Here is a 26,889-nt window from a genome sequence, read left to right as displayed (position 1 = left end):
CCTTTCTAATGAAAGGATTGAATTCCTACAAAACAAAATCCAACTAAAATTAATTCTTTTTAGCTTCTATTTTAAACAAACATCTCATTGGATTTACTGGATTTTAAGTCTTACTCCTAGGGAAAACAGGGCTTGATGTTATTCCAAGTATTTGTGAGTGGAAAACTGGGACATGCAGGGGTAAAATAATTTTAAGAACTCTATATGAATTTAATTATTGGCTTTTCAATTTTAAGTTATTAGGTCCTTTCCTTTTTTGAAAAAAAAATAGAAGTTTAATTCATACTATGGTCAGAATTACTGAGCAGGGAAAGAAACTTCCTTTCTGGGTTGATTGTCACATTTTCTCATTTCACAAGGCCACTCCATATTGAAGTGTTATATTTTCCCCAGAGGTGTGTTCACTTATTAAAGAGTGAAACCAGGTAGGTAGTGTTTTTCTTCTCCAGTAAGTAAGCAAGTAGATTAATCATGATCCATATGGTTCCATATTGGTAGGGATTTTAGGTAGTATATTTCTTGACAGTGCCCCTCAGTACTACAGAAGCAGTTGTTCCATGGATGTATATATTAATGAGCGGTGAAATATCCAAAGGTAAAGGCTGTGGGACAAGAAACCTGAATATTTTGCAAACTTCTTTATTATGGTGCTCTGAAGGTATTAGGCTCTGCTGACAACTTAGTGTTTAAGCCTAGTTTGATCACTGATTTTGTTTGTCCTTCCCTGTCACATCCAAACTTAACCTGAGCCTGAAATATGGATGGGGAGTAAAAACTGGTCTGTAAAAACATCATAAACCACACTGTAATCCCAATGACTTATTGTAAATGCACCTAGAGTTCCATCAACTCAGGAGGCTATGGCAGAAAAATAACAAGTTGGAAGCCAGCCTGGGTGACTTAGATTCTGTCTCAAAATAAGAAATTATCTGAGCATGGTGGCACATGCTTATAATCCCAGCACTTGAGATGCAGAGACAGGAGGATGAGCAGTTGAGTTGAGACCCTCTTTCAATTTTTAATAAGAGGAGCAGGGATGTAGCTCCAAGGTAGAATGCTTGTGGGCAATCCCTAGTACTTAATAAATGACCAAAAAAAAAAAAAAAAAAGGCTGGGGATGTAGCTTGGGGTTGCTTTATAGTCCCCAGTATGGCAAAACAAAATAAAACCCCACCACAAACTTTGGGCTTGCTTTAGGATTTCAGAAGTTAAGAGAAGCCAGATGTAGTGTCACACACCTGTAATCTTAGTCTTGGGAGGCTGAGACAGGATTGCAGGTTTGAGACCAACTTCAGCAATTTATTATTATTATTGTTATTTATTTTTTTGGTGGTGGTGGTACTGGGGATGGAACCCAGGGATCTTATACCTCTGGGCTACACTCCCAGACCTATTTTTTATATATTTGGAAACAGGGTCTCTTAAACCAGCTGAGGCTGGCTTTGAACCTGTGCGATCCTCCTGTCTCAGCCTCCCAAGTGCAGGGATTACAAGCTTGAGCCACCACGCCCAGCCAATTTCAGCAATTTAGCCAAGGCCCTCAACAACTTAGCAAGACTCTGTCAAAACAAAAAAATTTAAAGGGCTGGGGGTGTAGTTTAGAGGTAGAATGTTCTGGGTTAAATCCCCAGTACCACCAAAAAAAGGGAGGGGGGATGGCTGAACTTAACCTCTAGTAAATATGGTAGTTGATATGCTCAGAGCTTTGGATTCTTTGCATCTGCCTACCTGGTGAGGAGTAGCAAAATCTAGTGAGCCTTCCCCTTATCTCTCATTTTAGGTTTAGGAAATGACTTTCACGTGAGAATAGTGGTTTTAACCATATATAAGAATTTTTTAAATCTGGGATTCTTAAAATACTAGTTACTATCCAGTAGTATTAGTAGTAATGATTTGTTCCTGTCAGAGATTAACTTAAGTTTAGGAATTTTACCTTTGTAAAAGGAAGCAATAGCTGTGTATGGTGGTGCACACCTTTAAATCTAGTATTTGGGAGATGAGACAGACAGGAGAATCGCAGGTTCAAGGACAACCTCAGCAAGTAGTGGCTCTCATCAACTTAATGAGACCATGTTTGCAAATAAAAATAAAAATAGGAAGCTGGGCGTGGTGGTGCGCTTGTAATCCCAGCATTTAGGAAGCTGAGACCGGAGGATGGAGGATCACAGTTCACTGACAGCCTCGGCTACTTAGTGAGGCCCTCTGCAACTCAGTGAGACCCGGTTTCAAAATAAAAGTAAAAAATAGGGCAGGGGGTGTAGCTCAGAGGTCAAATGCCCCTGGGTTCCACCCCCAGACCCGCAAAAAAAAAAAAATAATAATAATAAATAATAATAATAAAATAGGGCTGGGAATGTAACTCAGAGGTAGAATACCCTTGAGTTCAATCCCCAGTACCCCCCCCACACACACACACACGAAACAATGTTCTTGTTGGATTCTATACTTTAGAAGAATAACAATTCCGATTAAGTTTTCTAGTATGGCAAATTGCTTATTTTCAGTTTTATATTAAATTTTGGTACTTGGAAGTATACTTTCCTAAGTATTCTAAATATGTAAATCTTAAGCTTGATGTCAACATCTTTATCTGTGAAGGTAAAGTAGTTGTGTGCATTTTCTATCCACCTGTTTGTTGCTTGTACTAAGGAATGTTGAGCTAAATGAAACTTTGGTACAAGGTGAACCTTGAAAGTTTTAAAGCTTGTTTCAGTAACTATTAATCTACCTATTTCTTAAATCACTAACTTGCCTCTTTGATCTCTTCATAGGCTGACCAACTGACTGAAGAGCAGATTGCAGGTGAGAAATAATTTGCTAGATTAAAGCTATTGGATTTTATTATAAATGGATTGTCCACCCTCAAGATACTTATCTGAAATAATTTAGATGTATTTCAGAGCTGGTAATAAATGGGTGTGATGATGTAATACAGTAATTCAACGTACTTTGGCAAATGAAAATGTAAACTTGCTTGTGAAAAATTTTTCAGGCTGTGATTAAAAGACGACATAGTTCATGTGGGTACACTTAAAAGCCTAATGGTGGTGGTCTTTGTTTTGTTTTTTGAAGACTACCAGAACGTAAATTCTGGGCTAATATTGCAACCCCAAATCAGTATTTTCCCCTATTCAGTACTTGGGATTGAACCCAGGAGCATTCTACCTCTGAGTTACAGCCCCAAACCTATTTTTTTATTCTTTATTTTGAAACAGGATCTCACTGAGTTGCAGATGGCCTAAGTAGGTGAGGCTGGCCACAAACCTGCGATCCTCCTATCCTACCCTCCCAAATATTGGGATTACAATTCTACCCACCATGCCGGCTAACTTCCAGCGTTTGGGAGGCTGAGACAGGAGGATTGCATAGGTTCGAAGCCAGCCTCAGCTACTTAGTGAGGCTCTCAGCAACTTAGTGAAACCCTGTTTCCAAATAAAGTATAAAAATAGGTCTGGAAGTATAGCCTGGAGGTGGAAAAGCCTCTGGGTTCCACCCCCAGTACCACCCAAAAAAAAAAAAAAATTACTTGAAATGTAGAATTCAGTTGGACATTGAATTTTTTTTCCCTCGGGTCTGGGATGGAACCTAGGGGCATTTGACCTCTGACCTACACCCCCTGCCCTATTTTTTTATTCTTTCTTTTGAAACAGGATCTCACTAAGTTGCCGGAGGGCCTCGCTAAGTAGGTGAGGCTGTCCGTGAACCTCTGGTCTTAGCCTCTGAATGCTGGAATTACAAGTGTGTGTCACCATCCCTGGCTTTAACATTGAATTTTACCTGCCTTAAACTAGCTAGTATTTTAGATTTATTAGTATCACACATACAGGCTGAGCATCCCTAATCTGAAGATACAAAGTGCTTCAAAATCTGAAACTTTTTGAGCAATGACAACTCCTGTCAATGGAAAATTCCATAGGTGATGGGTTGCAGTTAAAATGCTCAGGCAGCCGGGCGTGGTGGCTCACGCTTGTAATCCCCGCACTTGGGAGGCAGAGACAGGAGGATCGTGCAGGTTCGAAGCCAGCCGCACGCGATGGCTTAGGAGACCGTTTCCAAAATGAAAATGTAAAAAATAGGTCTGGGAGTGTAGCCCGGAGGTAGAAGGGCTTCCAGGAACCCCAGTACCACCAAAAAAACAAAACAAAAAAAAATTGCTCAGGCAGCCAGGTATGGTGGTGCATGCTTGTAATCCCAGCATTCAGGAGGCTGAAACCGGAGGGCCGCTGTTCGCGGACAGCCTCAGGTACTTAGGTCCTCTGCAACTCAATGAGACCCTGTTTAAAAAATAAATAAATAAGCTGGGCGTGGTGGCACATGCTTGTAATCCCAGCACTTGGGAGGCTGAGACCGGATTGCACAGGTTTGAAGCCAGCCTCAGCTACTTAGTGAGGCTCTCAGCAACTTAGTGAGACCCTGTTTCCAAATAAAATAGGTCTGGGAGCATAGCCCAGAGGTAGAAAGCCTCTGGGTTCCATCCCCAGTACCACCAAATAAATAAATAATAAATAGGGCAAGGTGTGTAGCTTAGAGGTCGAATGCTCCTGGGTTCCAGACTGGAAAAAACAAATAGAAAAGAAAATGCTCAGGCACACAAAAGAATACTATGAAATTGCCTTCAGGATATGTGTATAAGGTTTATATGACTTGGGTCCCATCCCTACGATTTTAATACATGGTAAGTGAATTTATTTATTTTAGTTTGTGGTACTGGGGATTGAACCCAGGGACATTCTACCGCTCTGAGCTATACCTCCAGCCCTATTTAATTCTTACTTTGAAAAAGGGTCTCACTGAGTTGCTGAGCTGGCCACAAACCTGTTATCCTTCTGTCTCAGCCTCTTGATATGTAAATATTTTGAAATCTGAAAAGCTTGTGGTTCCAAGCCTTTTAGATAAGGAATATTCATCTTGTGTAATCTGTTGAGGAACAGCCATCTCTAGAGAAAAACTGACAGATGTTACAGTACTGATTTGAATTTCTACTTTAAAATCAGTGGCAGTGATTAAAACTTCTTAAACCTCCTTCGGTTTGCTGTGGAAACACATGAAATTAATATGTAAAACCTGATATCCTGTTATCTTTGTGCTATGCCATTTAAATATTAGTGCTTTGGGTTTAATACTTTGAAACGGTTGGTTAGTTTGAAAATGTTGGAGAAATTTGGCAAAGTTGTCTTTAATTGCAGTGTTTAAATACTTTTCAAACTACTTTGCTTTTATTAGACTTTTACAGCATAAGTGCCAAGCAGTTTTAGCTGCTGCAGTTTTCTTGATAAGCAAGGAGGAGTTTGTGTGCTCAGAAGCACTTAAACATGTTAAGCTCAAATGGCATTCAACTCCATTGTGTAAAGCAAGTGCCTCCCATATATACACAGAAATTATGATACTATTAGAAATCAGTGGTGTCCTCAAATCCTTATCACACATAGTATTTGAGGATTTAAATGAAATAGAAAGCTATTAGAATTAAGGACCAAATTTAAACAAGTTTTATTTTTATTATTGTGTAATTTGACTGAAATTTAGGATTAATTTTCTAGGGTTAGTAAATAACATGTACTGATTGTGTTGAGGCAGTCAAGGAGAGCTTTGGAGATTTTGCTTTAGATTGTAGTCTTCTGAATTTGAACAAGGGACCTCATATATGCTAGGCAGGCTCTCTATCATTCAGTTATACCACTGGCCTTACATCATTTTAAGTAGGTCAGCAAAATGGATTTTTATGAAATTGTTTTTATATAATTTTTCTTTTGGGATCTAGCTTGGGTTGTTTAATATTTCCAACTCTTAAATACTGACCTCTAATCTACATGGCATTTCATTTGTCAGGATTTCTGGTCAGGTAGTTGTCTCTTTGTACACAATACTATGGCATATTATATTCACTTTAGTTTAGAAAATATATTACTACTCTGATTGCATTCTCTTTAAAAAGAAATTAAACTAGGAATGGTGGTACATACTTATAATCTCAGTACTTGGGAGGATCACAGCCTCAACTACTTAGTGATACCCTGTTTCTAAATAAATAAATAAAGCCAGGCATGGTGGGGTACATGGTGAATGCTTGTAATCCCAGCATTCAGGAGGCTGAGACCAGAGGATTGTGGTTTGCAGACAGCCTCAGCTACTTAGTGAGGCCCTCCGCAACTTATTAAGACCCTGTTTCAAAATAAAGAATAAAAATAGGACGGGGTGTAGCTTGGAGGTTGAATGCCCCTGGGTTCCGTCCCCAGGCCCACAAAAAAAAATAAAAGTAAAAATAAAAATAGGGTTGCGGTTGTAGCTCAGAGGTAGAATGGGCCTGGGATTGATCCCTAGCACTGCAGAAAATAAAAAATAAAATCTTATCTGTTGGATATTAGAGAATCCAATCTTTTTTTTTTTTTTTAGAGAATCCAGTCTTTAATGACATTTTTATAAAGAATGTTTCTAGTTCATCAGAATATTTAAGATAAATTATGTCTTTCATTGACCTCCATTATGAAAATGAGGTTTCTAGTGGGAGTAGGAAAAGAAAAAAAAATCTGTTCTTGAGTCTTTCCCTACCCTGGTTTATTTTTTCCCCCTACATCACAGTTTTCTTTAAAGCCATTATTAGACTTGAGGCTTTAGTGAATCTTTACCAAAACTTTGATGCTACTAAAATAAAAGCTATATATATTTTTTTCCTTCTTGTAGACCCAATGCCAGCTACATAGTAAGCACTGAATAAAAGGAAAAAAAAAAATTTTTTTTTTTTTTTTTTTTTTTGAGGTACTGGGAATTGAGTCCAGGGCCATGCCCATATTAGGCTCTGGCAGAACCTAACAGTCCAAATAAGTATTTCCTGAAAAGATAAGTTTCACTCTCAAAAAGTGCATGTGAAATAAATTTCATATTCTCATATTCTCTCTGTCTCTCTCTGTCTCTGTCACACACACACACACACACACACACACACACACACACACACACACACACACACACACACACGTCATAGAATACTCATGAATTCTGCCTCTTCCCAAGTTCCTTCCTTCCAAATTTGGTATATGTCAATGTCTGCCTTTGAGGTAGATGCAGGTTTTTTTTTTTTTTTTTTCTTTTAACTGGTAAATTACTGGTGACCAGTAACATCTTAGAGTCTAAGATCTACTTCTTTAGAAAATTAACAGACTTCATTCATATAATGTGGCCTTTTGTATACTAAGATACTTTTGAAGCTAATTAAAGACTTGTTTAGAAATTCTACCAACAGCAATAAGTTGGTTTGTTTAGGTAGCATTTCTAGAATTGTTTACATTGCCAGGTCTTAAAGAGCACTTCAGTCTATTATAATACAAGTTAATTTCATTCATAACTGCTATAATGTCTTCAGTTGTTAGTGTTTGACATTTAGAATACAAATTTTATTTTAAATCTGTGCTTAAACTAACCCTATTAAACTTTTGCCTTCCTCAGTTTATGGTAACAATTACATAAAAGGACAACAAAGTTCTGATATAACTTCAAGAGATTATTTCATAATATTCTATAAATAAGTAAATTAGTAAACAAGCATTTGCCTTTTGTTACAATTATTTTATAATAACCTATTCAAATAAAAATTATAGGCTTATGTAATCATCTAATTCGGAAAGGGTCCTGGGATTGCTAATGAAATAAAATGAGGATTTTCTGAAAATTTCAATTTATGTATAGCTAGAATTTATTTTGGGAAGTCCCTTATACCTACCAGTTATATAGAAGATAGCTATTCTGTGACATTCAGGACCTGATCTTTATTGTATATTTAAATTTTGACTCCTGGTTATGATTTCAGGTGATTCCTGAGAGTTAATTATATACTTCTACATGTAAAAATTATGCTAATTCTGGGACAGGCATGGTTGTACATGCCTGTAGTCCCAGTATTTGGTATAATGAGACAGGATCACAGTTTTGAGTATAGCCTCAGCAACTCATAGCAGACATTCAGCAACCTAGCAAGACACCCTAGTTCTGAAGGACAGGTGAATTTAAATTGTACTTTTGAATTTATTCTTATTTCAAGAAGTTTTTGTTGAGTCTGTAGCATAAGAACACAAGTAGAAATTTTGAATAAACCTTCACTTAAATACTATCCTTTTGTTCCTTTCTTACATGCATAAGATAAATACAGCATTAACAGGGTTGTAATGTCTGCTTTTCTCTTATTTTAGCAAACATGTTAAGGATTAGTAGATTTTAAAGCTTCTTGAAATTTGGAACACATAAACTTTTTGGGGGGGGGTACTGGGGATAGAACCCAGGAGAGGTATCCTACCTCTGAGCTACACCCTCAGCCCTTTTTACTACTTATTTTGAAACAGGGTTAAAATAAGGTTGTTGAGGGCTGTACAAGTTGCTGAGGCTGGCTGCGAACTGGCAATCCTCCTTTCTCGGCCTTCCAGGTACTGAGATTACAAGCATGGGCCACCACACCCAGCCATATATAACCTTTTTAACCATCTATCTGCCAGATAATTATTGAGTCCTAAAATAGAAGAATGATCATTGCTATTTAAACATTGGAAATTTATGTAATTAAGGATGATAAACTGCACCTACAGCTGGGTGGCAAATCGCAGAGAATATAATTATAAACACATCACTTCGATACCTTTTATTGGAACTGGGCTTGAACTAAGGGACATGCTATCTCCTAGCTATACCCTCAGCCCTTTTTATTTTTGTTCTGAAACATGGAATCACTAGGTTGCTGAGTCTTGCTGCATTGCTGAGGCCTACCATGAACCTGCAATCCTCCTTTCTCAGCCTCTTAAGTACTGGGATTACAGGTGTGCATCATCTTGCCTGGCTAAACATCTTAGTTTTTGTAACCTCAGTTACTAGGTAATAGATGTAAATCCTAGGGATTGATGTATTTGTAGTCTAAACAGTTTGTACATCTTTTTTTTAAAAAAAAACTATGATAATATGGAAGTGTCATTATCAAATCCTGCTTTTTGTAGGTGGGCACTACCTGATCTATTTTTGTCATTAGATTGATCTAGGTTATATTAATTATAGTCATGAAATCAGTTATTGTGATTTTAAGCTTTTGCTTATAGTAGATGAAATCCTCTGGAAAAAAGTAATATTAAAATGGGATGAAACTTACTGAAGTAAACTGCTACAAACTAGTCAGTAATATTTTATCTAAATAAAGCCCTGAGTAACTAAAATATTAAGCAGAAGAAAGTAAAATTGATGGTTCAAAACGGTAATAGGAGCCAGGCAGTTGTGTGAGTAATTTTAAAGAGAGAATCTCGTTAAGAGGCAGTGCTAATACTCCAAAAGACGGAAACTTGAGCCAAAATATTGGTTGTAGAGGTGGAAAAAGAATCTGGCAGTGTTAAAATGGTAGAATTCTACAGAATTTGACAGAATTTGGGAGGGAGAATTTGTTGCATCTTGGTTTTTACTTGTGTTCCTATGGTTGTTGAGTATAGAATTATGTCTTGCTTGAGGTCAATCAGGGAATATGTCCAGTAGGCAGTCAAAACTATAAAGGTATTAATGACAGAAGCAATGAGTAGATAGTATTTAAGTGGGCATAGATTAAAATGGTTTTCAGAGAGAAAGGGATAAAATTTGTCATGTCTGTACTTGAGATAGTCAAGACCAAGACTGGTAGTATAAAGTGAGAAGAAAATGAAACTGCTCTTAAGGAATCTAAGAGGATTTTGATTTTCAGTGCAGTTTTTCTGCAAGAAAAAGATCTTGCCATTTAAATATTTGCCAGGCATCTTAAGTGTTTTACCCACATTCTTAAACTTGAGAAGTAGGTACAGTTTTACAAAAATGTTGAAGTTGAAGCAGAAAAGGTGTAGTCCTTTGCTCTTTTTATATTCCTAGTAAGTAGCAGAGCTAAGATGATTTAAGTGGGGCAGTAATGCCTGCTTTTTGTTGCTGTGTCATGGCCTCACATAATGAGACAAACTTGGCAGGTTAGATAGTTAAGTGGATAAGTGATTTTAATAGTGGATTATTAAAGTGATGCCTTCCAAAAAAGGGTAAAGTAGGGCTGGAGGTGCAACTCAGGTAGAATGACCTGGTTCATTCCCCAGCACCGTGTACGCGGCACATGCGTACATGTACACACACACACACACACACACACACGCACACATGAAAGTATAAGATTTCAGTTTAGTTTTATACTAAGACATGAAGACAGTCTTAATAGGCAAAGTCAGTAGAAGAGTAATTGAGTACTGAGAAAAGATAAAATTGAAGTAGAATTGGTATTTAGGTATATGAATTGGAGTAGAGAACAAATGGCCTTGGATTCTTTAAAGTATGCCATTTCTTAAGTATGTCAGATAATACATTTTCAAACATAGGTATGTTAGGAAAGTTTAATGGCCCTGTGAACTTTGGAACTGTCTTCATATTTGCTTCCTGATAGGGTCTAATAAGCTTTTTTTTTTTTTTTTTTAATAGAAAGTACCTTACTCCGAAAGCACTAGGTTTGCTATTAACTCATTTGTATGACCTTGTACTACCAGTTTAAACTCTTAGTTTCTCTATTTGGAAATAGTGATGACAGGTACTATGGAATGTTGCAATAGCAGCTTTATAGATAATCTTATGGTGAATTAGAAAAGAAATAATATTTGCAATAAGAGCTTAAGGAATAACTTATTTCACTCTATTATGAGCTTGGAGTTTTATGTTCTAAAGAAAGTCTAAATTATTGACATTAATGCAGCACTTACCTAAAACTATACATTCATATCTTGATCAATCCCATCATTATATATTATTTGGTGGTAGTGCTTTTTCCCTCATTAAAAGGAAGCTAGCCTATTACATATGGTTCTGAAATTTTAAATTTAGTGGGTGATGTGAGCAATTGTGATGGCACATGCTTGTAATCCCAGCATTTGAGAGGCTGAAATAGGAAGATCGCAATTTGTGAACAGCCTCAGCTATTTAGGCCCTTTGCAACTCAGTGAGACCCTGCTTCAAAATTAAGAATTAAAAAAATAGGGCTTGGGGGTGTAGCTTGGAGGTAGAATGCCCCTGGGTTCCATCCCTAGCACCGCAAAAAAAAAAAAAAAAAAAAAAAAAATTAGGTGATTTAGATATAGTTTTCACCTTTGATACCCTTAATGTATTGTAAATAAACACTGTTGCTACCTTATAGAAATATGTACTTGGTAGCAATACTCTTTTTTTTTTTATCATTAACCTGTATGTTTGGATTGTTGTCTTTTAACAGAATTCAAAGAAGCTTTTTCACTATTTGACAAGGATGGTGATGGAACTATAACAACAAAGGAATTGGGAACTGTAATGAGGTCTCTTGGGCAAAATCCCACAGAAGCAGAATTACAGGACATGATTAATGAAGTAGATGCTGATGGTAGGTCTTTAATTTGAGGAGGGTGGAAGGATTTGAAAAAGAGGTATTTGTTTTGTGTTTAATGCTTCAACTAAACCATTTCAGGTAATGGCACAATTGACTTCCCTGAATTTCTGACAATGATGGCAAGAAAAATGAAAGACACAGACAGTGAAGAGGAAATTAGAGAAGCATTCCGTGTGTTTGACAAGGTCGGTATCCAAAGACTGGGTATGTTAGATTGTAAATTGAGGATGATGAGATGGTATCAGGATCCTTTATTCTTTAAGGCTTGTCCTTAAAGATTTACCAACATAATTTAAATGTTAAGCAGAAGGTTTTATTTATTTTTTTGTGTGGTCATGCTGGGGAATTAAACCTCTAGGGCCTTGCACATGCTAGGCAAGTGCTTTACCATTGAGCTCCATCCCCAGTCCTAAGCAAAAGCTTTTTTAAAGAATTCAATGTAGCCGGGCATGGTGGCACACGCTTGTAATCCCCGCACTTGGAAGGCTGAGACAGGATGATCACACGTGTTCGAAGCCAGCCTCAGCTACTTAGTGAGGCTTTCAGCAACTTAGTGAGACCCTGTTTCCAAATAAAATATAAAAAAGGTCTGGGAGTATAGCCTGGAGTTAGAAAGCCTCTGGGTTCCACCCCCAGTACCACACAAAAAAATAAATAAATAAAAAGAATTCAATGTACATTTTGATTTAATAACATAATGTATTGTATAATGAGGGAATAATACTTCCAACATAGGATGTTCTGCTTAGTGACAATTTATAGAGTAAATGTTTATAGATTATGTTCATTTTTTATGGATTTCTAAAGTATATTTCTCTGTGAAATTCAGTTAAATTTCTATTAAAACCATATGTCTTAATTTTACTCATGCTATACTAATTTTCCTTTAGGATGGCAATGGCTATATTAGTGCAGCAGAGCTTCGCCATGTGATGACAAACCTTGGAGAGAAGTTGACGGATGAAGAGGTTGACGAAATGATCAGGGAAGCAGATATTGATGGCGATGGTCAAGTAAACTATGAAGGTCAGTTTTTTCACTCACTCTGCCTCATTCTAGGCACTAATTTTTAAGTTAAAAGTTCTAGTTAGGTATTTCATAGGTCAAAATTAATGACTTTTCCTTTAAAAAGTTAGGATGCTAAAATAGTAAATATTTGACTTCTACTATTGAAAGTATTGTCTATAGTCCAGGCAACATCACTGTCATCTGATAACTTTTTAGAAGTCTTACTATCAGTTCCACCCCTCTGTACGTAGAATTTGTTTTTGTGTTACTAACTAGGAATTGGATCTGGGAACACACAATTTCTTTTATTTTGAAACAGGATCTTGCTAAGTTGTTGAGGTACATCTCAAACCTGAGATCCTCCTGTCTCAGCCTCCCAAGTACTGGGATTCCCATGCACTACCACGTATGGCTTAGAATTTGCATTTTAATAGGATTTCTGGGTGGTTTGTATGCACACTAAAGTTTGTGATGCACTGTACACTTTTTTGCTTACTGTACAATTTTTGTATGATTGTGTGAGACAATTTGAAAAACATTAAAACTTATTCTTAATTCCCTAAAATGAAATTAAGAGACTTACTGCTTTTACTGAGTATTTTTTCCTCTTAACTGGCTTTAGTCTGAAACTGTTTGCATATGCTTTAATTCAAAATCTTGTGTGACTTTAAACATTGGGATAGCCACTACAGGAATCAAAGTCTTTAGAGATTAAAAGGCTTCGCCAGTGGAACTTTTGCCTTTACATTGTTTTACTTGTGTATTTCATGATGTAATTACTTACCTTAGAAAACAGCATAAACTTTAACATCCAAAAAATTAAACTTAGTTCCTTGCACTAAAGTTGTAATGTTGACCGGTGGTAACCCAGCTGTCTTGAGATTCAAGTGGCCTGAGCATATTGGCACATGCTTGCAGTCCCAGTACTTGGCAGGCTGAGATAGGATGATCTCAGGTTCAGTACCAGCTTCGACAATGTAGTGAGACTCTTCAGCAACTTGTGAGACCCTATCTCAAAAAAAGGGGAAGAGGGAGGCTGGTGTGTAGCTCAGAATTCCTCTTGGATCCCCCAGTACCACAATAAAAACTTAAAGTCTAGGAACCGTAAGTGCTTCTTTTTATGATTATCTGTCTGAAACATTAACTATATATTAATAATTTTGAATAATTGCAATTTATGAAATTGCCGTCTTGGCAGTAAACTAGCGTTCCATTGAACTTTATTGATAATTCTTAGGGAGGGGACGAGAGACTGCTATGTAATTGTGTGCTTGTGATTGGTTTTGTCCATTTTTTGCCATTGACTCAACTTTTTGTGTTTGCTTTTCAGAGTTTGTACAAATGATGACAGCAAAGTGAAGACATTGTACAGAATGTGTTAAATTTCTTGTACAAAATTGTTTATTTGCCTTTTCTTTGTTTGTAACTTATCTGTAAAAGGTTTCCCCTTACTGTCAAAAAATATGCATGTATAGTAATTAGGACTTCATTCCTCCGTGTTTTCTTCCCTTATCTTACTGTCATTGTCCTGAAACCTTATTTTAGAAAATTGATCAAGTAACATGTTGCATGTGGCTTACTCTGGATATATCTAAGCCCTTCTGCACATCCAAACTTAGATGGAGTTGGTCAAATGAGGGAACATCTGGGTTATGCCTTTTTTTTTTTTTTTTAAGTAGTTTTCTTTAGGAATTGTCAGCATGTTGTTGTTGAAGTGTGGAGTTGTAACTCTGCGTGGACTATGGACAGTCAACAATATGTACTTAAAAGTTGCACTATTGCAAAACGGGTGTATTATCCAGGTACTCGTACACTATTTTTTTGTACTGCTGGTCTTGCACCAGAAACATTTTCTTTTATTGTTACTTGCTTTTTAAACTTTGTTTAGCCACTTAAAGAAAATCTGCTTATGGCACAATTTGCCTCAAATCCATTCCAAGTTGTATATTTGTTTTCCAATAAAAAAATTACAATTTACCCAACTGTTGCTCTCAATTTGAGTCATTTAACTGTTAAAGTCAAAGCAATTTTGAGAATAAAATGTGTAATTGGTTTCTCTTTGTTACAATCTAGATTTTTTGGGTTTTTACTATTAAAGATTGTATTTAAAAGGTGAGCATAGTGACACACACTGTAATCCCAGTATTTGGGAGACTGAGACAGGAGTGCAGGTTCCAAAGCCAGCCTCAGCAACTTAGACTCAGCAATTTAGCAAGACTCTTTCCAAATAAAATGGGACTGGTGGTGTAGGGTAGAGGAAGAATGCCCCTGTTTATTTTTCAGCACCCACCCACCCATCCCAAAAAGGAAAAAAAGATTGTATTTAGCTTTTTTATTTATTTTTGCGATACTGGGGACTGAACCCAGGAGCACTCTACCTCCAAGCTATACCCCCAGCACTGTTTTTTATTTATTTTGAAACAGGGTCTCACTTAATTTGCAGAGGGCCTCACTAAGTAGCTGAGGTTGACTGTGAACCTGCAATCCTTCTGTCTCAGCCTCCCAAGTAATTACAAGCCTGTGCCACTGAGCTCAGCTGTATTTAGCTTTTAAATGAGGATTAAATTACTTTTATGTCATTGAAGAGTAAAAACATTTGTAAGTATATCAACAGTGAAAAAGTAGGTATTTAGTGTTTTCTGCCTTTCTAATGTAGTTTTCAACTTTATCATCCCTTTATCTATGTTGACTTCAGTCATAAAATCATTTTTTTTAATGTTTGCTTGTTAGGAGTACAATCCACATCTAGTTACTGAGAGGGTCATTATGATTTTACCACTTTTTTCAATCTTTCACGCATTGTGCTTTTATTCTTTTTTCTTTTGTTGTTGGTGGTACTGGGGTTCCTGGAAGCCCTTCGACCTCTGGGCTACACTCCCAGACCTATTTTATACTTTTTTTTTTTAATGTGGAAACAGCGTCTCTTAAGCCAGTGCGGCTGGCTTCGAACCTGCGCATTCCTCCTGTCTCTGCCTCTCAAGCACGGAGATTACAAGCGTGCGCTACCACACCCAGCATGCTTTATTCTTTTTAAGACAAAGGGAAGATTTTCATTTCAGTAATGTTTGCCTACCTGCAACATGTTTTACAGAAAAGTTGCCTTAGGAATAGATTAGCAGTGACCTAAGACTTGTTTTTGTTTTTGCTTAAACTGCTGTTGCTTTCTTTATAATTTGTTATTATTATAATTTTTTATTTTTGTGGTCCTGGGGATTGAACTCCAGTGTTCAACCCCTGAGCTACATCCCCAACCTTGTTTCAATTTTTGCAGCACTAGGGATGGAACCCAGAGGCATTTTACCTCCAAGCTACACCCCATGCCCTATTTTTCTCTTATTTTGAAACAGGGCTTCACTAAGTTGCTGATGCTGGCCTGTGATCCTCCTGTCTTAGCCTCCCAACTATTAGGATTACAAGCCTGTGCCACCACGCTCAGCTTTCTTTATAATTTAAACTACCAAAAAGATGATATTCAAGGTTCTTTTTTCGTACTGGAGATTATTGGACCCAGATTCTACCTCTGAACTACACCCCTCACCCTTTTCATTTTTTATTTTGAAATGGTCTCACCAAGTGATAAGCTGGCCTCAAACCTGCAATCCTTCTGTTTTATCTTCTGAATACTGGGATTATGGGCATGTGCCACCAATGCCCGGTTAACTTTTAAATATTTAATGAAAGTACTCATGGCAAAATTAGCCAGAGCCAAAATTAAAACATAGTTATTACGTATTTTAGTCCACAAAGTTTTGAAATTCTCAGAGGGCAATTCCTTGTTTTCCAGGTTATGCCCTATCTTTTTAGACAGCAAAGAAGTAGATATTGATAATCCTGATGAAATTGTCATTGCATATTAGGTGGTCAACTAAAATAGAGTCTTCAAAAGATATAGTAACATTTAGTCAAAAGAAAGTTCAAGTTATTTGGCGGGGTGAGTCGTTTCTGAATGAAGCATTTTCTCCAGGGTGTTATAATATGCATGGGCTTCCTTACTTCCTTACTTGGTTTTATAAACGGTGAACTAATGAGACAAACACTTGGCCTGGTCATTGGTATTTGCAGTATTACTGTTGTGTTACTCTCCTATTAAACCAATTACAACCCTGTAAAAGGGAATTGGGCAGTTAATGTTATTTTAGTTTCAAACATTTTGAAGATAACGAATAACAAGGATGAGAAGAAAGGAGAAGTATGCTCTTTTGGTCTCATATGCCATTGGTGATTTTATATTTACAAAAGTCGCAGTAGGAATTATCTTGACTGTGGAAACTATAGAATACATAATTTTTTTGGGGGGGGGGTGGTACTGGGGTTCCTGGAAGCCCTTCTATCTCCGGGCTACACTCCCAGACCTATTTTTACATTTTTATTTGGAAACGGTCTCCGAAGCCAGCGCGCGCGCCTGGCTTCGAACCTGCGCGATCCTCCTGTCTTTGCCTCCCGAGCACGGGGATTACAAGCGTGCGCCACCACGCCCGGCCTTAGAATAGTTACATAATTTAACTGGTCATACTAACCTGGGTTCAAATCTAATTTCTGCAGCTTTTTGCAATATAATCTTTACCTGAACCCAGAAGTAGGATTTTAAAATATCACCTTCAACCCTATTAGTAGCTACATATTAGGGTTGCAGTAATTTTTAATTTGCATCATGATAACATTTGTAGCATGTTAGCTTTCATAATTTTACCAATTGTCATTGTAGTTGAAGATTATCCCTAGGATTTTTAGGAAGAGATGAAAGATCTAATGGATAGCAGAGGCAATGTTGGGCTCCAATATTGTACAGTCTTTCCTTCTTGAAAGGAAATTCTTAAAACTCGTATTACTCTGAAAACTTGTAGTCCTAATACTTGTTTTCAGTATTACTAGTCTTAATACTTGTTTTCAGGGTAATACTGTTCAAGACAATTTAAGAGAACATTTTGTTTATCCTACATGCTTAGTCTATTTTATAGATAAAGTCCTTGAAATTGTTGACCCATGCTGTTCCTATTTTTGAGATTCTTAAAACTATTTTCTCATCAAGATGTTCCCTTCTCTTCAATTTCATACCTATGGGTTTCTGGACTTCTCTGTACCTTTCATATTCTTTCAGTCTCTAGGGTCCCAGTCCCTAGTCTGCTGAGCCAGTTTTATAAACTCAGCCAAAATAAGAAAATTAAATGAGGCATTGGGATGAACTTGATCTGTTAAATTTGTGAGGACTCGTGTGTACTTTCCTCTTGACCTTCTAATTTCAGTTCCTTTTAAATCTGGTGCCTGGTCCTTTTTTAAAAGTGAAACTTGATTTCAGTATTTTAAGAGCACTTAGATAAAACTACCTATTCTCGCTTTTCAAATGATCACCCAGGAGCTGGTAAGAAATGCAGAATCTGGACTGGAGATAGAGGTCACTGGTAGAGCATTTGTCTAGCATCTTGTGAAACCCTGGGTTTGATCCCTAACACTGGAAGAAAAAAAAAAGTCCTGTCCTGGAGACAGAATCTACAGGACAGCCAGATGTTTTGTATACACAGCAATTTTTGAAAATCATAGCCATAATTTCTGGTTTTATTGATAGAGCTGAAAGCTGGTCATTTATTCAACAAATTCCTCAAGCTTTAAGGGCTCAGAATTAAACCCCCATGTCTTGGTAATATTTAAAGTTAGGAGGAATTATTTGTCAAGATGAGGCCTCCAATAAAGTTCATGCTTATCTTTATTGGTCCTTCAGGCCAGGCCTGGGAGGGCTGCTCAGCACTTGACCCTTGGAATTTGCCAAGAAGGAACAAAGGAGCTAGCATTTTGTACAAAAGGGCTAGCTTATGTTGAGACAGAAGTATGAAGATGGAATATTTGAGGTTTGTAATACAGCAGAGTGTGAGGTTGTAAGTGAAAATGTGAGAGCTTGGATTGTATAAATTTTGCTTTTGTCCTAAAGGTGATGTGCCAGACATGGTTGCAAACATTTTGTTTAGTTATTCATAACCCCATGTAGGTAAGTATTGCTTTATTATCTATCTTCTTTATAGACAAGGAAACGGGCTCAGAATATATCACAACAAATGTTGTGAGTGTCCTGCCAGTCCAGGGAAGAGAGGGATTCAAGAAGGAATCAATATAGCAATGAAATCAAGGCCATCTTTGATAAGAGCTGAAAATCCATTAGTCGGCAATTGGATCACTGTTGTTTAGCACGTACAGTTGTATCTGAAAAGCATGTGAGCAAGTCAGATTGAGATGGTATTAGGAAAGTGATGTGAAGAGCCATGTTGATCCTAAAAGTTTGTGAAGGGAGGCACACACTGGTGTAGAAGACATCTGGATTTGAATTCTGGTTGTGTCACTTCTGTGTGATGGTGAGTCAGCTGCTAAATTGATCAAGGAAGCCTCTCTACTCATAAGGTGGGACTAATATCTTCTTTGCAGTGTTGTGAGAATTAATGCCATTAATGAATGTGAAGTTCCTGGAACAATCTATAAAAACGGTTGATGGACTGTTTGTCTTTAAAGAGAATGTTTCTAGATTGAGAAGAAATTACAGCCGAGAGGCCCAAAGTGAAAGGGTTTATACAGAGAGGAAAAGGATAATCTGTAGTTCCACAGGTGAAACCTGCTATCTAGTATTAAGTAAGGAAAGAACTAAAAACAGAATTTTTATTTGGAGGATCTCAGCCACTGCAAGTGGGTGCTGAAGCCTTAGAGTTCTGTCTTAAGACCAAGTATGCCTACCAAGCAGTCTCTCCCCATCTGGAGTGCGGGGTTGGGGTAACTTGGAGTGGGCTGATGGGGAGATTGTGGGATTGCTCAAGCCCTGTCAAGTCTGTTACCTAAGGGCCCTCTGGCCACTTCATACCTTGTAGATTTTTTTTTTTTCTTTTTGTACTGAAACCTTCTCCGGGCTACACTCCCAGACACATTTTATACTTTATTTGGAAACAGGGTCTCACTAAGTTGCTAAGAGCCTCACTCAGTAGCTGCTGTGTGTGCCCTTCAGGAAGGTTTTCCTCTGCGACAGCTCTTCTTCCTTCCCCCCACCAGTGGAGAAAAACCTGGCTCATGCCCTGTGAGCTCTCAGGATTCCACCAGCTGAATGGTGCTTCCTAGCAACCAGATGCCTAGGGAGAGAAGAGGCTGCAATGGACCCTGCAGTCCTTGCCATCACTTCCACCTCAGTATTAAGAGAAGACCTGGGGCACGGAGATTCGCTCATCGTGGCCTCGGTACTGTTGTTCTCTAGCTGCCCCATGGACCCCCTGCCCCACTCCCCACCCCGGCTCTCCCTGCTGGTTTCTCTCAGCCCTCCTGTCTACACTGGAGTCCTTCCTGTCTTTATTTGATCTTTCCTTTTATTTACTTATTTATTATTTATTTACTTTCTTTTTCCTTGCAGTGCCTCTTACCCTCCCCCTTCATTTTTTGTTCTCAGTATTTTTTACTTTCCAATGCTGACTACTCTGGACCATTGCTTCAGTAGAGGGATTCAACTGCTTTCTCTTCCCTCTCCTGTGGAGAGAGGATGGGTTTTTTCTTCCATAGTCTAGCAGACTTTTGCCCTGCCCTAACTTTTCTTCCATAGTCTAGCTAGACTCTTTTGCCCTGCCCTTAACTTTAGTGCCTATAAAATATTTTAAATTTGGTAAGGAATGTTTAGCCTGTCTTTTACTTTTCCCTTTTAAAGTGACTTTAAAATGGTAGTTGGGTGGAATTTAAATTGCCTGCTGCCAAGCAGCAGCTGCCAGTTTCCTTCCTTTCGATTTATCTTGTTTACCTCTCCTTCCTTCATTTCCCTGCTTTTGGGTAGAGGTGGGAGACCTGTCTTAAACTGCTGAGTAGTTTCTTTCTGTGACTCTAACGTGCGAAAGAAGATTCAACATAAAGGTTGAATGTATAGAAAGAAGCCCAGGATTAAAAGTGTGTATGAAACGATGCATTTTTAGAGAACTGAACATACTTGGAGGTAAAACTAAAACCCAGTGGTACTCATAAAGAGAGTGGACTTCAGTTACAACATGAAAGAAGAATGGATTATATTGGATTATAATGGATTATAAACCTGATTAGGTTTTAACAAGTTCTTGATACCCATATTACATAGTAATAAATGCACTGCATTATAAAATGAAATGAACTGGGTACAGTGGTACATACTGTAATCCCAGTATTTGGGAGGCTGAAGCAGGAGGATTGAAAGCTGGAGATAGCCAGAACAGTTTAGTGAAACCCTGTCTCAGATTTTTAAAAAATGCTGGGGATGTATAGCACATTCAGGTTCAATTCCCAATATCTAAAAGCTAAAAAAAAAAAAAAGAAAAGAAAAAGAAAAAAATGTTCTGCTTTACAGAACAGATGAGGCAACCTATGATCTTATGATCTTGGTGACTATGTACAAGAGAGAAAATACATTCATTTTGGAAAGGACTTCAAATTTTAATTTTAAATTTCTTTTTAATCATTCTTACCTTCGAGAAATAGTACAAAAGAACCAGGTGAACCAGGTGTGGTTCACCTTAAATCCCAATATTTGGAAGTCTGAGATAGGAGGATCACAGGTTCACAGACAACCTCAGCAACTTAGTGAGACCCTCTGCATTTAGTGAGACCCTGTTTCAAAATAAAGAATAAAAAATAGGGCTGGAGCTATAGCTCAGAGGTAGAATGCCCCTGAGTTCAATCCCAGTATTGGGGGGAAAAAATGCAAAAGAAAAAAACTAAACAGCTATGTTCTGTGAGAAGGGTCTGAAACAAATGTGGAGTAATGATAAATATGTATAAAGTACTTGCCATGGAAGACAAAAGCTCCCTTGGAAACTGAGGAATACTGGAATAATCTGCTTCTTAACTGAGGTGTTAAAGGTAGAAGCTCCCATTTATTGAGTACTGGTCACAGGTCCAAGTCTTTCTGAACAGTACCATATTCTCATGCCGACTTTAGCCATGCCTTGTTTTTGCACTGCTGTGAGGAAGCAAGGCTGTGAGGGTTGAACAACTTGACCCAGTGCACTTAGCCGCTAAGTGAAGGATCTGCAGGTCCTCCCAAGAACATCAAATTTTGTTAACTCCTTATAACATCTCAGTGAGTTGGTGATATTTATCACTCTAATTTTACCAAAGAGAATTTAGATATTTTAAAAATCACTTAAGGGCCGGGCAAGGTGGCGCACGCTTGTAATCCCAGCACTCGGGAGGTGGAGACAAGAGGATCACGGTTCGTGGACAGCCTCAGTTACTTAGCAGGGCCCTTCACAACTCAGTGAGACCCTGTTTCAGAAATGAAAACACTAAAAAAGAGGGCTGCGGATATAGCTCAGAGGTACAATGCCCCTGGGTTCTATCCCTGGTACCGCAAAAAAAAAAAAAAAAAAAAAAAAAAAAAAAATCACTAAGATCATAAAAGAGCAATTTAAGGAATTAATAGGGGCAAAAATTATCATATAGCTTTTAATTTTGGCTTATTAATTTGTTGTATTAATTTTTTCAAGTAAATGTCTTATATACATTTAATTTCAGAGGATTACATCTCAAATGAATTTAATGTATTTTGTGTTTGTTAATAGAAACCAGTCCGGAAGACTTCATCTTTTCAAAGACAAGGATGGTGGAGAGTAACATTAAGAGTGTGTATATTTTCAGTATTTCCTATTTGAATTATTTTTATTCTCATTAAAATTTCAATCATTCTTTTTAGACCAGTAACAATTGTAAGAAGACAGTAATTGTTTAGATCTACATAGGCTTCATTTCATATTTATAATGTGAATATTAGCATATGAATGAAAAATTAGCTTTAAATGTTGAATGCTGCTGGGCGTGGTGGCGCACGCTTGTAATCCCCGTGCTTGGGAGGCAGAGACAGAAGGATCACTCAGGTTCAAAGCCAGCCGCGCGTGCTGGCTTAGGAGACCCTGTTTCCAAATAAAAATGTAAAAATAGGTCTGGGAGTGGAGCCCGGAGGTAGAAGGGCTTCTAGGAACCCCAGTACCACAAAAAATAAATAAATAAATAAATAAATAAATAAATAAATAAATAAATAAATATAAAAAAATAAATGTTGAATGCAATGAAAGTTTGGAAAGAAAAGGAGTATTAGGAGTTCAAGTGCTTTACAGAACAGATGAGGCCAACCTATGATCTTGGTGACTATGTGCAAGAAAGAAAATTCATTCATTTGGAAAGGACTTCAAATTTTATCACAGATGGGTACAGAACTGTGATAACATTTACTAACATGGTCAATGCATAAAAGAATGTAACGGTAATATATGAAAGAAAACTGGCCAGAAAATCATCCTCTGAAGGGATATTTTCTATATTGCAGATGTCTTTTCTATCAACATTCTTCAGTAATGGAGCCCCATGAGTCAAAGCCTTGAAATCGAACTAATTTTAATGACAAAACTAGGCTGAGTACTCAGTGGCAGAATGGCCACAAAGCAGCCATGACCACAATTTCAGATCTAGCCATTCAGCCGCATCTCCTTGGACTGGTGGTAGACCATATACTCTGCCAGTTAATTCCCAAACTCCTGTTATTATCTGTTAGCTTTCTGCTTGAGAGGTGGTTAAGACACTTAGTATCTAGTTAGGGGAAGTAGGATAGCTTCTGCAGCCTAGGTGGTACACGCCTATAATCCCAGTCCTTGGGAGGCTGAAACAGGAGGATTGTAGGTTTGAGGCCAGCCTCAGCAATTTAGCAAACCCCTCAGCAGCTTATTGAGATTCTGTTTCAAAATAAAAAATATAAGGGACTCAGGATGCAGGTTAGAGGTAGAGCTCCCCTCAGCTTAAATCCCTAGTACGAAAACCAATCAATCAACCTCTCAAATTACTCTTTAAAGAAGTTAAACTTCAACTGTAACCCATTTGCATTAATTCAGCATTTGTTTCATAAAAGAAATAATCATGATTCTCTAGAAATACTGCTTTGTCAAGACTGTTTATTTTGATAGAGTTTCTTAAAATTTGAAAATAAAGAGAACTGTTACTGAAGAAAGACCCTTCCAGAAACAGTGCTTTTGGAAAAGTTACAGGTTTACATAATGATCTTAAAACTGATGTCGATTTTCCACAGAATACTCCTATACCTGGCACTTACCATTTGAAAACGTTTATCGAAGAATCTCTATTAAATCCAGTGAGAGCAACCTATAATTTTAAAAACGAAGGAAGGAGAAAACCACCTCTTGTGCAAAGAAACGACCCAGTCCTCAGTGATCTTCCGCAGTACGTGCCTCCTGACTTCCTGGACCTGCTAAACAAGCAAGCTGCCTCTTACTCCTTCAAAGACAAGCCCCGGCCCAGCCCCAGCACACTTGTTTACAAAGATAAGGTAAAGCTCTACTAGCTTTGTGTGTGTGTGTGTGTGGGGGGGCTACTAAGAGCCCCTGAGGAAAAATCCTTTATACATAAAATATACTCTGCCTTCCAGATGGAAAACCTCTAGGATCTTATTTCCTATAGAGATGAAGCAAAGTTTGCCTGACTTATAAATGTATCCAAAAGATTTTTCTCCATAAAGTTTTCTTAACCTGGAGAGAAAACTTGGGGAGACATTTTTCCTGTCTAGGGCCACTCTTGGCAGGGTTCCCTTGCTGTGAACTCGAGGATCTTATAGTTGGGCCATGCTCTGGCCTCTTTAAGTAGTTAACAAGGTAAACCATCTTCTTTTATAGAGAATGCCCTGCTGGGTTTGTATCCTATACCTGTAGTCTTAGCGCTTGGGAGGCTGTGACAGGATTGCAGATTTGAGGTCAGCCTCAACTACTTATTAAGACCCTCAGCAATTTAGTGAGACCTTTTTTCAAAATAAAAATAATTCAAAAGAGCTGGTGGTATAGCTTGGAGGTAGAATGCCCCTGGGTTCAAGTTCCAGTAGCAAAAATAAATGAAGAGGATACCCTGTCTCTCCATGAGTATCTTTATTAGAGCACGCATATAACTATATACCATAGAAAGCTTTTTTTCCCTGGCGACAGGTATAGTTCCAAGCATGTACTCATCATGCACAAGGCCCTGGGTTCCATCCAACACACACGCAGAAAATAATTAAAAGAATAATGTGTGTGTGTGTGTGTGTGTGTGTGTGTGTGTGTGTGTGCGTGTGTGTAGAAGTGAGCCTGTAGTTACAGAAGGTCTGAGTCTCCTCAGCTCGGCTATGCGTAGCATTGACAGTATAGAGCACTAGCATGCTTAGAGACCTGTACGAGGCTCTGTGGAGAGAAGATGTTCCTGATCTGGAAATATTTAACTATCAAGACAAAATGCACCAAGCACTGAGAGAAATAGTGCAGCAGGGCCAGGCATGGTGGCTCACGCTTGTAATCCCAGCATCCAGGAGGTGGAGACCGGAGGATAGCAGTTTGCAGACAGCCTCAGCTACTTAGCAAGGCCCTTCGCAACTTAAAGAGACCCTGTTTCAAAAAATAAAAAGACTAAAAAATAGGGTGTGGAGGGTGTGGCTCAGAGGTACATTGCCCCTGGGTTCCATTCCCAGTACTGCAAAATAATAATTAATTAATAATAATAATAATAATAATAATAATAATAATGATGGAGCAGGAAGTACCAAGGGAGAGCTTAATGTGGGCTGCACTAAAGGCTGGAATGTAGCTAGACTTGCCCAGAAATGACTTTTATGTAGCTTTTAGTGCTTATAACCCATGTATATTCCCTTAGTTGCTCCTTAACTATTCTGAAATACTTAAAGTCGATGGATGTTATCTCTCTTTTACATGCAGCAAAAATGAGGTGAGTAGAGACTAAGTAACTTATTCTAAGATAGATAAACCAATAAGTAAGCAGGTGAAGCAGCACTTTGAACTGAACGCTCTGAGCCCAAATTCAGGCCTCTTGCCAGTTTACTGTGCGTCCCCACTGTGTGTCTCCACCTCCAACGAGAGGCAGGGTTTGGGTGGGGGGATGAAAGGAGGCAGGAGGCAGGAGGCAGGAGCACGGCCCCGTGGAAGACATGAAGCTTTGGGAGCACAGCCTGTGTAGGCATGTGACTTGGACTTTGGGCAGTTGTCTCAGTTGTCTGTGCCCTAATATTCCCCAAGTGGGAAGAAGCTAGTAATGGTATCAGTCTTCACTTTATCAGAACATTATGATAACAATCTGAGAACAAATGCGTGGCCATTGGAGGCCAAGTTAAGAACAAGAGGCTGCGTGCGACTGGTAAGGTACACACGAAGTGTTCACAGGAGGAGCACAGGTATCCAACATGTACACCCTTCCTGCTGCTCTGTGGATCACAGCCATGAAACACAACAGCAAGTGTCCTATGTGCTTACCCATCCTGTGTGCTTCAGGGAGTGCATGCAAACACTAAATTACCCTGGGACTTTTATGGCTTGGTGTCAGGTAGCTAAGCCACATGGGAAATCGTTCTGGCCACCCAGATCATCCTTTTGTACCTCCTCTGCCATTTCCTTCCCTTTTGCTTCCTCTTTTCTTGCTCGACTAGTCTCTGAGGGTTGGCTAAAGGCCCACTGTGGAAAGGAAGGACAGAAGGTTGATATTAGGCAAAACTAAAAAGGACCAAATGAATTTAGCTTACCTAGAGGAATGGATACATTTTTGGAAAACATACGTTTTCTGTTTCTTTTTTGTCTTTTCTCCTTTACTCTTCACCTCCCTCAAAGTATTAGGCTCCAGAAACTGAAATAATTCTGTTTTTCTAACTTTCTCTTTCAAAGATAGAAGAGAATATGCTCATAAGTGGAGAGAGATTCAGATGTAACTTTGTATAGGCACCCCCTTTGCAATCAGTGAGACCTTGTTTCAAAAATAAAGAATAAAAAATAGGGCTGGGGGTGTAGCTTGAAGGTAGAATGCCCCTGGGTTCCATCCCTAGTACTGAAAAAAAAAATTGGGCTGGGCATGGTGTGCATGCCTTTATGTTGCTGAGGAGAGCTTCAGCAACATAGCAAGACTTTGGCAACCTATTGAGACCCTGTTTCAAACACAAAAAGAAAAAGTGCTGGGTGTGGTAGCATGGAGGAACAATGCCCCTGGGTTCAATTCCCAGTAACAAAACAAAACAAATCTGGTGTTTTAATAGGAGAACCCAGAATACTTTGAATTTTGAGTAGATCCAGTATACATTAGTGTTGTTTATTAAAATAGGACAGCATAACCAAGCCCATTATTTTAATAGAGTTTTTACCTCATCAGTCAGTCTGCTTTTTATTTGTTAGAAAGTTTTGCCTAGCACAGTGGTACACGCCTATAATTCCAACTACTCTGGAGGCTGAGGCAGGACAGTCACCAAGTCGAAGCCAACCTGGGCAACTTAGTAAGAATCTGTCTCCTAATAAAATAAAAAGGGCTGGGTGTGTAGCTAAAAGGTTGAGCACTTGTCTGCATGCACAACACCCTGGGTTCAATCCATAGCATCACAAGGAAAGAAAAAAGAGAGAGTTTTTACTATTTTGGGGTTGAACATGTAGCTCAGTGGTAGAGCACTTGCCTAGCATGTGGGAGGATCTGGATCAATTTCCACCACTGCAAAACAAAAGGAA

The 26,889-nt window shown here is 38.3% G+C and overlaps 2 protein-coding genes across 2 annotated transcripts in view; both read left to right on the top strand.

The window, feature by feature from the left end:
• Nucleotides 1–11,304: 11,304 nt before the first annotated feature.
• CALM2 (calmodulin 2) lies at nucleotides 11,305–14,261 on the top strand (the record flags this gene model as incomplete). The annotated part of the gene is made up of 4 exons (XM_080711872.1): nucleotides 11,305–11,374; nucleotides 11,459–11,565; nucleotides 12,271–12,406; nucleotides 13,719–14,261. The coding sequence occupies 4 exons, from the start codon at nucleotides 11,305–11,307 to the stop codon at nucleotides 13,745–13,747; spliced, it is 342 nt and encodes a 113-aa protein (XP_080567998.1). The 3' UTR covers nucleotides 13,748–14,261.
• Nucleotides 14,262–19,509: 5,248 nt separating this feature from the next.
• Nucleotides 19,510–26,889, top strand: part of STPG4 (sperm-tail PG-rich repeat containing 4) — a gene marked incomplete at both ends in the record, with an annotated part of 70,193 nt that continues 62,813 nt past the window's right edge. Inside the window, 3 exons of the mRNA XM_080711613.1 lie at nucleotides 19,510–19,593; nucleotides 21,928–21,987; nucleotides 23,442–23,699. Coding sequence (XP_080567739.1) covers nucleotides 19,510–19,593; nucleotides 21,928–21,987; nucleotides 23,442–23,699 — 402 coding nt within the window. The remainder of the gene's footprint in view (nucleotides 19,594–21,927; nucleotides 21,988–23,441; nucleotides 23,700–26,889) is intronic.

The sequence above is a fragment of the Muscardinus avellanarius genome (assembly GCF_963383645.1).
Source record: "Muscardinus avellanarius genome assembly, chromosome: 15".
Taxonomy (NCBI): Eukaryota; Metazoa; Chordata; class Mammalia; order Rodentia; family Gliridae; genus Muscardinus; species Muscardinus avellanarius.
The sequence above is the reverse complement of the archived record's forward strand: the minus strand, read 5'-3'. Positions and strand labels throughout refer to the sequence as shown.